The sequence below is a fragment of the Oncorhynchus gorbuscha genome, unplaced genomic scaffold, assembly GCF_021184085.1.
Source record: "Oncorhynchus gorbuscha isolate QuinsamMale2020 ecotype Even-year unplaced genomic scaffold, OgorEven_v1.0 Un_scaffold_831, whole genome shotgun sequence".
Classification (NCBI taxonomy): domain Eukaryota; kingdom Metazoa; phylum Chordata; class Actinopteri; order Salmoniformes; family Salmonidae; genus Oncorhynchus; species Oncorhynchus gorbuscha.
The window spans coordinates 201,255-214,908 of NW_025745830.1; the positions used below are offsets into that span (position 1 = coordinate 201,255).

General features: G+C 46.9%; 1 protein-coding gene across 1 annotated transcript in view; it reads left to right on the top strand.

The window, feature by feature from the left end:
- LOC124020483 (conserved oligomeric Golgi complex subunit 1-like) overlaps nucleotides 1-13,654 on the top strand; it is a 31,995-nt gene that overhangs the window by 6,588 nt on the left and 11,753 nt on the right. The window contains 3 exon segments of the mRNA XM_046335731.1: nucleotides 4,707-4,863; nucleotides 10,589-10,799; nucleotides 11,533-11,905. Coding sequence (XP_046191687.1) covers nucleotides 4,707-4,863; nucleotides 10,589-10,799; nucleotides 11,533-11,905 — 741 coding nt within the window.

Consider the following 13,654-nt stretch of genomic DNA (forward strand, 5'->3'; position numbering starts at 1 on the left):
TTTAACCTTTATTTAACCTTTTATTTAACTAGGCAAGTCAGTTAAAATCAAATTATTATTTACAATGACTGCCTAACCTACTTTCATCCCATTTTAGGCCCAAACTGATCTGGAGCCCCTTACTTTGATTAGATTATATACGCGTTAGATTATAGATATTAGATTATATAAGCGTTAGATTATAGATATTAGATTATATAAACTTTAGATTATATAGATATTAGATTATATAAGCGGGTTATGTTAGATTGTATAAGCAACATGGTAACAGCTCTACCTTGACCTTTTGATTGGCCGGGTAGAATTTTCGCCATGTTGCATACACCTATCCAATCCTCTCTGAGGGATATTGACTTTCAACAATGGAGAATTTTAATACCAATTATAAACCGAGGAGTTTGGGTCTTGGATGCTGATGATCTGAAACAGTGTTTCAGCTGTGTGTGTATATCCAACAATATACCATGGGTATAAAGAAAAGAATAACAACAAAAAATATCTAGTTAACAGAAGAAAGGAAGACAAAATAAGGACAAAAGAAGGACAGAAGAAAAAGGAAAAGAAAGAGGACAACAAAGTGAAACAGTCAGCACTTCTATTGCAACTTCGTATTTCGTCGTCCTAACGTAGTCTACACTGCTATCTGCCCAGCAGCTAGCCAGCTAGCAAACGTCCACCGTCTACCGAATAGCAGCACTGTAGAAACTATTACACTCAACTGAACAACTTGATTAGTGTAGTGTTAGCTAGCTACATAGTTGTCTTTGCTGTCTTCGTATCCAAGATAATTGTGTAGTTTAGAGCGTGTAGTCTTAGAGTGATTATCTTAATTTACCGAGGTTAGCTAGCCAGCTATTTGTCGTCCTTAACGTAGGAGACACTGCTAGCTAGCCAACAGCTAGCCAACGTCTACTGAATAGAACTTCCGCACTCAACAACCCGGTCGCATTCCGCTTCGCTCCACAGGTAGTATCACATTTTTCATTTCATTTCATTACAGCACAACGGTTTGATTTGTTTGATCGTAGCTAGCTACATAGCCGTCTGTGTATCAAAGATAATTGTGTAGTCTAGAGCGATTTTCTAGGTTAGCTAGCCAGCTATTGTCGTTCTTTTAACGCAACGTAACGTAATCAACACTGCTAGCTAGCCAGCTAGCCCCGAATAGCAGCACTGTAGAAACTACTACACTCAACGGAACGACTTGATTAGTGTAGTGTCAACAACGCAGCCACTGTCAGCTAGCCTACAAAGTCAACAACGCAGCCACTGCCAGCTAGCCTACTTCAGCAGTACTGTATCATTTTTAATAATTTTAGTCAATAAGATTCTTGCTACGTAAGCTTAACTTTCTGAACATTCGAGACGTGTAGTCCACTTGTCATTCCAATCTCCTTGCATTAGCGTAGCCTCTTCTGTAGCCTGTCAACTATGTGTCTGTCTATCCCTGTTCTCTCCTCTCTGCACAGACCATACAAACGCTCCACACCGCGTGGCCGCTGCCACCCTAATCTGGTGGTCCCAGCGCGCACGACCCACGTGGAGTTCCAGGTCTCCGGTAGCCTCTGGAACTGCCGATCTGCAGCCAACAAGGCAGAGTTCATCTCAGCCTATGCCTCCCTCCAGTCCCTCGACTTCTTGGCACTGACAGAAACATGGATCACCACAGATAACACTGCTACTCCTACTGCTCTCTCTTCGTCCGCCCACGTGTTCTCGCACACCCGAGAGCTTCTGGTCAGCGGGGTGGTGGCATAGGGATCCTTATCTCTCCCATGTGGTCATTCTCTCTTTCTCCCCTTACCCATCTGTCTATCGCCTCCTTTGAATTTCATGCTGTCACAGTTACCAGCCCTTTCAAGCTTAACATCCTTATCATTTATCGCCCTCCAGGTCCCCTCGGAGAGTTCATCAATGAGCTTGATGCCTTGATAAGCTCCTTTCCTGAGGACGGCTCACCTCTCACAGTTCTGGGCGACTTTAACCTCCCCCGTCTACCTTTGACTCATTCCTCTCTGCCTCCTTCTTTCCACTCCTCTCCTCTTTTGACCTCACCCTCTCACCTTCCCCCCTACTCACAAGGCAGGCAATACGCTCGACCTCATCTTTACTAGATGCTGTTCTTCCACTAACCTCATTGCAACTCCCCTCCAAGTCTCCGACCACTACCTTGTATCCTTTTCCCTCTCGCTCTCATCCAACACTTCCCACACTGCCCCTACTCGGATGGTATCGCGCCGTCCCAACCTTCGCTCTCTCTCCCCGCTACTCTCTCCTCTTCCATCCTATCATCTCTTCCCTCTGCTCAAACCTTCTCCAACCTATCTCCTGATTCTGCCTCCTCAACCCTCCTCTCCTCCCTTTCTGCATCCTTTGACTCTCTATGTCCCCTATCTTCCAGGCCGGCTCGGTCCTCCCCTCCCGCTCCGTGGCTTGACGACTCAATGCGAGCTCACAGAACAGGGCTCCGGAAGGCCGAGCGGAAATGGAGGAAAACTCGCCTCCCTGCGGACCTGGCATCCTTTCACTCCCTCCTCTCTACATTTTCCTCCTCTGTCTCTGCTGCTAAAGCCACTTTCTACCACTCTAAATTCCAAGCATCTGCCTCTAACCCTAGGAAGCTCTTTGCCACATTCTCCTCCCTCCTGAATCCTCCTCCCCCTCCCCCCTCCTCCCTCTCTGCAGATGACTTCGTCAACCATTTTGAAAAGAAGATCGACGACATCCGATCCTCGTTTGCTAAGTCAAACAACATCGCTGGTTCTGCTCACACTGCCCTACCCTGTGCTCTGACCTCTTTCTCCCCTCTCTCTCCAGATGAAATCTCGCGTCTTGTGACGGCCGGCCGCCCAACAACCTGCCCGCTCGACCCTATCCCCTCCTCTCTTCTCCAGACCATTTCCGGAGACCTTCTCCCTTACCTCACCTCGCTCATCAACTTATCCCTGACCGCTGGCTACGTCCCTTCCGTCTTCAAGAGAGCGAGAGTTGCACCCCTTCTGAAAAAACCTACACTCGATCCCTCCGATGTCAACAACTACAGACCAGTATCCCTTCTTTCTTTTCTCTCCAAAACTCTTGAACGTGCCGTCCTTGGTCAGCTCTCCCGCTATCTCTCTCAGAATGACCTTCTTGATCCAAATCAGTCAGGTTTCAAGACTAGTCATTCAACTGAGACTGCTCTTCTCTGTATCACGGAGGCGCTCCGCACCGCTAAAGCTAACTCTCTCTCCTCTGCTCTCATCCTTCTAGACCTATCGGCTGCCTTCGATACTGTGAACCATCAGATCCTCCTCTCCACCCTCTCCGAGTTGGGCATCTCCGGCGCGGCCCACGCTTGGATTGCGTCCTACCTGACAGGTCGCTCCTACCAGGTGGCGTGGCGAGAATCTGTCTCCTCACCACGCGCTCTCACCACTGGTGTCCCCCAGGGCTCTGTTCTAGGCCCTCTCCTATTCTCGCTATACACCAAGTCACTTGGCTCTGTCATAACCTCACATGGTCTCTCCTATCATTGCTATGCAGACGACACACAATTAATCTTCTCCTTTCCCCCTTCTGATGACCAGGTGGCGAATCGCATCTCTGCATGTCTGGCAGACATATCAGTGTGGATGACGGATCACCACCTCAAGCTGAACTTCGGCAAGACGGAGCTGCTCTTCCTCCCGGGAAGGACTGCCCGTTCCATGATCTCGCCATCACGGTTGACAACTCCATTGTGTCCTCCTCCCAGAGCGCTAAGAACCTTGGCGTGATCCTGGACAACAAACTGTCGTTCTCAACTAACATCAAGGCGGTGGCCCGTTCCTGTAGGTTCATGCTCTACAACATCCGCAGAGTACGACCCTGCCTCACACAGGAAGCGGCGCAGGTCCTAATCCAGGCACTTGTCATCTCCCGTCTGGATTACTGCAACTCGCTGTTGGCTGGGCTCCCTGCCTGTGCCATTAAACCCCTACAACTCATCCAGAACGCCGCAGCCCGTCTAGTGTTCAACCTTCCCAAGTTCTCTCACGTCACCCCGCTCCTCCGCTCTCTCCACTGGCTTCCAGTTGAAGCTCGCATCCGCTACAAGACCATGGTGCTTGCCTACGGAGCTGTGAGGGGAACGGCACCTCAGTACCTCCAGGCTCTGATCAGGCCCTACACCCAAATAAGGGCACTGCGTTCATCCACCTCTGGCCTGCTCGCCTCCCTACCACTGAGGAAGTACAGTTCCCGCTCAGCTCAGTCAAAACTGTTCGCTGCTCTGGCTCCCCAATGGTGGAACAAACTCCCTCACGACGCCAGGACAGCGGAGTCAATCACCACCTTCCGGAGACACCTGAAACCCCACCTCTTTAAGGAATACCTAGGATAGGATAAAGTAATCCTTCTCCCCCCCCCCCTTAAAATATTTAGATGCACTATTGTAAAGTGGTTGTTCCACTGGATCTCATAAGGTGAATGCACCAATTTGTAAGTCGCTCTGGATAAGAGCGTCTGCTAAATGACTTAAATGTAAATGTAAATGTTGTAAAGACACAAAAATACTTGTTTACTGTTAGATGTTTGTTGGTAACCAGTTTATAACAGCATTAAGGCACCTTGGGGGTTTGTGGTATTTGGCCAATACACCACACCCCTGTGGGCCTTATTGTTGAATTATAGAACTGTAGACATCTCTGTGGTCATCTGTCCTTCCGGTCTCACCTGTTGTCCAGGTAAAGGGAGGCGTGTCCTTCAGGAGGAGGTGAGTACAGGAAGCTGGTTCAAGTACCTCCCCTCTTCCATCGCTGAGTTCCAGCCCGCGCTCAGAACCCTGGCTCAGCCAATCCAGAGAGAGCAGCTCAGAGACACCCTACAGCAGTGGATCAACACGTAAGACCTCATCCAATCAATACCCTTCATTTGCATGTAGAAACAGCTGCTATATTTCAGCCAATCAATACCCTTTACTTTTGCATATATAAATAGCTGCCATATTTCAGCCAATCTATGCCCTTTAATTTCAACAACTGATATTCAATATCGATCATAGTCGGCTGTAGAACTAGAATAAGATTAGTAAGGAGAGTCTGATCTGGGACCAGAATATAACCAGCTTCTTCAGGAACTATATCTACTCTGGGAACCAAATCAACCAAACTGGAACTCTCACATGCTGACTGGGGGGGGGGGGGGGGGGGTTGGCAGATTTGAACACTGAAAAACACCTAAATTGGTGGCTGTTCAGTAACATGCTATACATGACATCAGAGCTCAGTGTCTGTACAGTAACATGCTATACATGACATCAGAGCTCAGTGTCTGTACAGTAACATGCTATACATGACGTCAGAGCTCAGTGTCTGTTCAGTAACACGCTATACATGACATCAGAGCTCAGTGTCTGTTCAGTAACATGCTATACATGACATCAGAGCTCATTGTCTGTTCAGTAACATGCTATACATGACATCAGAGCTCAGTGGCTCTACAGTAACATGACATCAGAGCTCAGTGTCTGTACAGTAACATGCTATACATGACATCAGAGCTCAGTGTCTGTTCAGTAACATGCTATACATGACATCAGAGCTCAGTGTCTGTTCAGTAACATGCTATACATGACATCAGAGCTCAGTGTCTGTACAGTAACATGACATCAGAGCTCAGTGTCTGTACAGTAACATGCTATACATGACATCAGAGCTCAGTGTCTGTTCAGTAACATGCTATACATGACATCAGAGCTCAGTGTCTGTACAGTAACATGCTATACATGACATCAGAGCTCAGTGTCTGTACAGTAACATGCTATACATGACGTCAGAGCTCAGTGTCTGTTCAGTAACATGCTATACATGACATCAGAGCTCAGTGTCTGTACAGTAACATGACATCAGAGCTCAGTGTCTGTACAGTAACATGCTATACATGACATCAGAGCTCAGTGTCTGTTCAGTAACATGCTATACATGACATCAGAGCTCAGTGTCTGTACAGTAACATGCTATACATGACATCAGAGCTCAGTGTCTGTACAGTAACATGCTATACATGACATCAGAGCTCAGTGTCTGTACAGTAACATGCTATACATGACGTCAGAGCTCAGTGTCTGTTCAGTAACACGCTATACATGACATCAGAGCTCAGTGTCTGTTCAGTAACATGCTATACATGACATCAGAGCTCAGTGTCTGTTCAGTAACATGCCATCAGAGCTCAGTGTCTGTACAGTAACATGCTATACATGACATCAGAGCTCAGTGTCTGTTCAGTAACATGCTATACATGACATCAGAGCTCAGTGTCTGTTCAGTAACATGCTATACATGACATCAGAGCTCAGTGTCTGTACAGTAACATGACATCAGAGCTCAGTGTCTGTACAGTAACATGCTATACATGACATCAGAGCTCAGTGTCTGTTCAGTAACATGCTATACATGACATCAGAGCTCAGTGTCTGTACAGTAACATGCTATACATGACATCAGAGCTCAGTGTCTGTACAGTAACATGACATCAGAGCTCAGTGTCTGTACAGTAACATGCTATACATGACATCAGAGCTCAGTGTCTGTACAGTAACATGACATCAGAGCTCAGTGTCTGTACAGTAACATGCTATACATGACATCAGAGCTCAGTGTCTGTACAGTAATATGACATCAGAGCTCAGTGTCTGTACAGTAACATGACATCAGAGCTCAGTGTCTGTACGGTAGCATGCTATACATGACATCAGAGCTCAGTGTCTGTACAGTAACATGACATCAGAGCTCAGTGTCTGTACAGTAACATGACATCAGAGCTCAGTGTCTGTACAGTAACATGACATCAGAGCTCAGTGTCTGTACGGTAGCATGCTATACATGACATCAGAGCTCAGTGTCTGTACAGTAACATGACATCAGAGCTCAGTGTCTGTACAGTAACATGCTATACATGACATCAGAGCTCAGTGTCGGTACAGTAACATGCTATACATGACATCAGAGCTCAGTGTCTGTTCAGTAACATGACATCAGAGCTCAGTGTCGGTACAGTAACATGCTATACATGACATCAGAGCTCAGTGTCTGTACAGTAACATGCTATACATGACATCAGAGCTCAGTGTCTGTTCAGTAACATGCTATACATGACATCAGAGCTCAGTGTCTGTTCAGTAACATGCTATACATGACATCAGAGCTCAGTGGCTCTACAGTAACATGACATCAGAGCTCAGTGTCTGTACAGTAACATGACATCAGAGCTCAGTGTCTGTACAGTAACATGACATCAGAGCTCAGTGTCTGTACAGTAACATGCTATACATGACATCAGAGCTCAGTGTCTGTACAGTAACATGCTATACATGACATCAGAGCTCAGTGTCTGTACAGTAACATGACATCAGAGCTCAGTGTCTGTACAGTAACATGACATCAGAGCTCAGTGTCTGTACAGTAACATGACATCAGAGCTCAGTGTCTGTACGGTAGCATGCTATACATGACATCAGAGCTCAGTGTCTGTACAGTAACATGCTATACATGACATCAGAGCTCAGTGTCTGTACAGTAACATGACATCAGAGCTCAGTGTCTGTACAGTAACATGACATCAGAGCTCAGTGTCTGTACAGTAACATGACATCAGAGCTCAGTGTCTGTACGGTAGCATGCTATACATGACATCAGAGCTCAGTGTCTGTTCAGTAACATGACATCAGAGCTCAGTGTCGGTACAGTAACATGCTATACATGACATCAGAGCTCAGTGTCTGTTCAGTAACATGCTATACATGACATCAGAGCTCAGTGTCTGTTCAGTAACATGACATCAGAGCTCAGTGTCGGTACAGTAACATGCTATACATGACATCAGAGCTCAGTGTCTGTTCAGTAACATGCTATACATGACATCAGAGCTCAGTGGCTCTACAGTAACATGCTATACATGACATCAGAGCTCAGTGGCTCTACAGTAACATGCTATACATGACATCAGAGCTCAGTGGCTCTACAGTAACATGCTATACATGACATCAGAGCTCAGTGTCTGTACAGTAACATGCTATACATGACATCAGAGCTCAGTGTCTGTACAGTAACATGCTATACATGACATCAGAGCTCAGTGTCGGTACAGTAACATGCTATACATGACATCAGAGCTCAGTGTCTGTACAGTAACATGCTATACATGACATCAGAGCTCAGTGGCTCTACAGTAACACGCTATACATGACATCAGAGCTCAGTGGCTGTACAGTAACATGCTATACATGACATCAGAGCTCAGTGTCTGTACAGTAACATGACATCAGAGCTCAGTGTCTGTACAGTAACATGACATCAGAGCTCAGTGTCTGTACAGTAACATGACATCAGAGCTCAGTGTCTGTACGGTAGCATGCTATACATGACATCAGAGCTCAGTGTCTGTTCAGTAACATGACATCAGAGCTCAGTGTCTGTTCAGTAACATGCTATACATGACATCAGAGCTCAGTGTCTGTTCAGTAACATGACATCAGAGCTCAGTGTCGGTACAGTAACATGCTATACATGACATCAGAGCTCAGTGGCTGTACAGTAACATGCTATACATGACATCAGAGCTCAGTGTCTGTTCAGTAACATGCTATACATGACATCAGAGCTCAGTGGCTCTACAGTAACATGCTATACATGACATCAGAGCTCAGTGGCTCTACAGTAACATGCTATACATGACATCAGAGCTCAGTGGCTCTACAGTAACATGCTATACATGACATCAGAGCTCAGTGTCTGTTCAGTAACATGCTATACATGACATCAGAGCTCAGTGGCTCTACAGTAACATGCTATACATGACATCAGAGCTCAGTGGCTCTACAGTAACATGCTATACATGACATCAGAGCTCAGTGGCTCTACAGTAACATGCTATACATGACATCAGAGCTCAGTGTCTGTTCAGTAACATGCTATACATGACATCAGAGCTCAGTGGCTCTACAGTAACATGCTATACATGACATCAGAGCTCAGTGGCTCTACAGTAACACGCTATACATGACATCAGAGCTCAGTGTCTGTACAGTAACATGCTATACATGACATCAGAGCTCAGTGGCTCTACAGTAACATGCTATACATGACATCAGAGCTCAGTGTCGGTACAGTAACATGCTATACATGACATCAGAGCTCAGTGTCTGTACAGTAACATGCTATACATGACATCAGAGCTCAGTGGCTCTACAGTAACACGCTATACATGACATCAGAGCTCAGTGGCTGTACAGTAACATGCTATACATGACATCAGAGCTCAGTGGCTCTACAGTAACATGCTATACATGACATCAGAGCTCAGTGTCTGTTCAGTAACATGCTATACATGACATCAGAGCTCAGTGTCTGTACAGTAACATGCTATACATGACATCAGAGCTCAGTGTCGGTACAGTAACATGCTATACATGACATCAGAGCTCAGTGTCGGTACAGTAACATGCTATACATGACATCAGAGCTCAGTGTCGGTACAGTAACATGCTATACATGACATCAGAGCTCAGTGTCGGTACAGTAACACGCTATACATGACATCAGAGCTCAGTGTCGGTACAGTAACACGCTATACATGACATCAGAGCTCAGTGTCGGTACAGTAACATGCTATACATGACATCAGAGCTCAGTGGCTGTACAGTAACATGCTATACATGACATCAGAGCTCAGTGGCTGTACAGTAACACGCTATACATGACATCAGAGCTCAGTGTCTGTACAGTAACATGCTATACATGACATCAGAGCTCAGTGTCTGTTCAGTAACATGCTATACATGACATCAGAGCTCAGTGTCTGTTCAGTAACATGCTATACATGACATCAGAGCTCAGTGTCTGTTCAGTAACATGCTATACATGACATCAGAGCTCAGTGTCTGTTCAGTAACATGCTATACATGACATCAGAGCTCAGTGGCTGTACAGTAACACGCTATACATGACATCAGAGCTCAGTGTCTGTACAGTAACATGCTATACATGACATCAGAGCTCAGTGTCTGTTCAGTAACATGCTATACATGACATCAGAGCTCAGTGTCTGTTCAGTAACATGACATCAGAGCTCAGTGTCTGTACAGTAACATGCTATACATGACATCAGAGCTCAGTGTCTGTTCAGTAACATGCTATACATGACATCAGAGCTCAGTGGCTCTACAGTAACATGCTATACATGACATCAGAGCTCAGTGGCTCTACAGTAACATGCTATACATGACATCAGAGCTCAGGCTCTGTGCTTCACAGCTCTGTCTGGGTTTTGACTGACAGACGTTATGAACTAGAGCCCCGCACGTGACCAGAAGTTGTCCCCATCCCTGCCCCTAACTGGGCAACTTTTGAAAAATGTTTTGTTGACCGAGTGAAGGAAATGCTGTGAATGAAGAGGACTCAAATCAAAGCAGTCTGGTTAGGGTTGTTATCATGTTGTATTGTTTCTCCCAGCTGTAACAGAGTCAGCAGTCTGGTTAGGGTTGTTATCATGTTGTACTGTTTCTCCCAGCTGTAACAGAGTCGGCAGTCTGGTTAGGGTTGTTATCATGTTGTATTGTTTCTCCCAGCTGTAAGGAGGACATCTGTAATGGTGTCAGCAGTCTGCTGGTCTATGTGAACAGTCTGAAGGGCCTAGCCTCCATCAGAGATGCTGTGTGGGACCTCCTCTCCACCGACTCCATCAGTCAACACTGGAGCTTCATCTGCCAGCGGCTGTTAGAGCGCCCCCTAGCGCTGTGGGAGGACTTCCTACAGCAGCTCTTCCTCCAACGCCTGCAGGTAACTAGCTACACTCAGGTCCTGTTTCCAGAACACAGATTAAAGCTAGTCTTAATCTAGGTTTAGATTAACGAGACCCAGGCCTCGTCCTCCGGGCTTTGATTGTGGACGCTTGGAAGGAAGTGTGAGGTATACCACATTAGAGTTCCTCCTGGAGGAAGTAGCACCTTCTATGGAGAATCTCTGTTGACCAGGCTTTTCAATCTAGGACTAATCTGTGTCCATGTTATAAAATAGAAAGGAGCGCTGACAGTTTAGCTGTTGTTGTTAATATTATTCTCTAGGCGTGTGTATTCCATACGCCCTGCTCCTCTCATTACATTGAGCTGTTCCCATTCAGACAGTGGGGAACCTTTTAGAAACAGGACAACAGGTTTAACCTGCCGATTTAACTAGCTAGTAGCTACAGCTGACTTCTGTCTTCTAGCTATCTAGTAAACTAATTCTCCTCTCCAGAATAGTTATAATCTGCTCACTGTGTCTGCTCTCTCTCTCTCTCTCTCTCTCTCTCTCTCTCTCTCTCTCTCTCTCTCTCTCTCTCTCTCTCTCTCTCTCTCTCTCTCTCTCTCTCTCTCTCTCTCTCTCTCTCTCTCTCTCTCTCTCTCTCTCTCTCTCTCTCTCTCTCTCTCTCTCTCTCTCTCTCTCTCTCTCTCTCTCTCTCTCTCTCTCTCTCTTCTGCTCCCTTAATTCTCCCGTTCTCCATCTCCCCCTCTTCTTCCATTCTCTCCCTCAGGCGATCACCCAGGAGGGTACAGAGACTATCTCCACCAGCTGCAGACAGCTCCTCTCCTCTGCCCTTCGAGATCTAGAGGGCCATCCCACCCCTCCAGGCCCCGGTCCACCGGGCTCCAGCCCTCCCCTCCCCAGCCGAGGTGCTCTCTACGAGGCAGACGTGGCCTCCTTCCTGTGGTCCGAGGCCCAGGGGGATCTACTGAGCGACGCGGCCTGGGTCAGTGTATCCCAACGGGGGCCACAGCACCGGAGCGGCCTGGCCATGAAGACTCAGGCCCTGACACCCTGTGTCCAGATCTTCTGTTCATCACTGGATGCTGCTCTCAGAGACAGACTGGATGACCTGCAGCACTACCTGCCCTCTGATAACACAGGTAGGGAGACAGATGGATTACCTGTCCTCTGATAACACCGGTAGGGAGACAGATGGATTACCTGTCCTCTGATAACACAGGTAGGGAGACAGATGGATTACCTGTCCTCTGATAACACAGGTAGGGAGACAGATGGATTACCTGTCCTCTGGTAACACAGGTAGGGAGACAGATGGATTACCTGTCCTCTGATAACACAGGTAGGGAGACAGATGGATTACCTGTCCTTTGATAACACAGGTAGGGAGACAGATGGATTACCTGTCCTCTGGTAACACAGGTAGGTAGACAGATGGATTACCTGTCCTCTGATAACACAGGTAGGGAGACAGATGGATTACCTGTCCTCTGATAACACAGGTAGGGAGACAGATGGATTACCTGTCCTTTGATAACACAGGTAGGGAGACAGATGGATTACCTGTCCTCTGGTAACACAGGTAGGGAGACGGATGGATTACCTGTCCTCTGGTAACACAGGTAGGGAGACGGATGGATTACCTGTCCTCTGGTAACACAGGTAGGGAGACGGATGGATTACCTGTCCTCTGGTAACACAGGTAGGGAGACGGATGGATTACCTGTCCTCTGGTAACACAGGTAGGGAGACGGATGGATTACCTGTCCTCTGGTAACACAGGTAGGGTGATGCAGATGGATTACCTGTCCTCTGGTAACACAGGTAGGGAGACAGATGGATTACCTGTCCTCTGGTAACACAGGTAGGGAGACAGATGGATTACCTGTCCTCTGGTAAAACAGGTAGGGAGACAGATGGATTACCTGTCCTCTGATAACACAGGTAGGGAGACAGATGGATTACCTGCCCTCTGATATCACAGGTAGGGAGACAGATGGATTACCTGTCCTCTGATAACACAGGTAGGGAGACAGATGGATTACCTGTCCTCTGATAACACAGGTAGGGAGACAGATGGATTACCTGTCCTCTGGTAAAACAGGTAGGGAGACAGATGGATTACCTGTCCTCTGGTAAAACAGGTAGGGAGACAGATGGATTACCTGTCCTCTGGTAAAACAGGTAGGGAGACAGATGGATTACCTGTCCTCTGGTAAAACAGGTAGGGAGACAGATGGATTACCTGTCCTCTGATAACACAGGTAGGGAGACAGATGGATTACCTGTCCTCTGATAACACAGGTAGGGAGACAGATGGATTACCTGTCCTCTGATAACACAGGTAGGGAGACAGATGGATTACCTGTCCTCTGATAACACAGGTAGGTAGACAGATGGATTACCTGTCCTCTGATAACACAGGTAGGGAGACAGATGGATTACCTGTCCTCTGGTAACACAGGTAGGGTGATGCAGATGGATTACCTGTCCTCTGGTAACACAGGTAGGGTGATGCAGATGGATTACCTGTCCTCTGGTAACACAGGTAGGGAGACAGATGGATTACCTGTCCTCTGGTAACACAGGTAGGGAGACAGATGGATTACCTGTCCTCTGGTAAAACAGGTAGGGAGACAGATGGATTACCTGTCCTCTGATAACACAGGTAGGGAGACAGATGGATTACCTGCCCTCTGATATCACAGGTAGGGAGACAGATGGATTACCTGTCCTCTGATAACACAGGTAGGGAGACAGATGGATTACCTGTCCTCTGATAACACAGGTAGGGAGACAGATGGATTACCTGTCCTCTGGTAAAACAGGTAGGGAGACAGATGGATTACCTGTCCTCTGGTAAAACAGGTAGGGAGACAGATGGATTACCT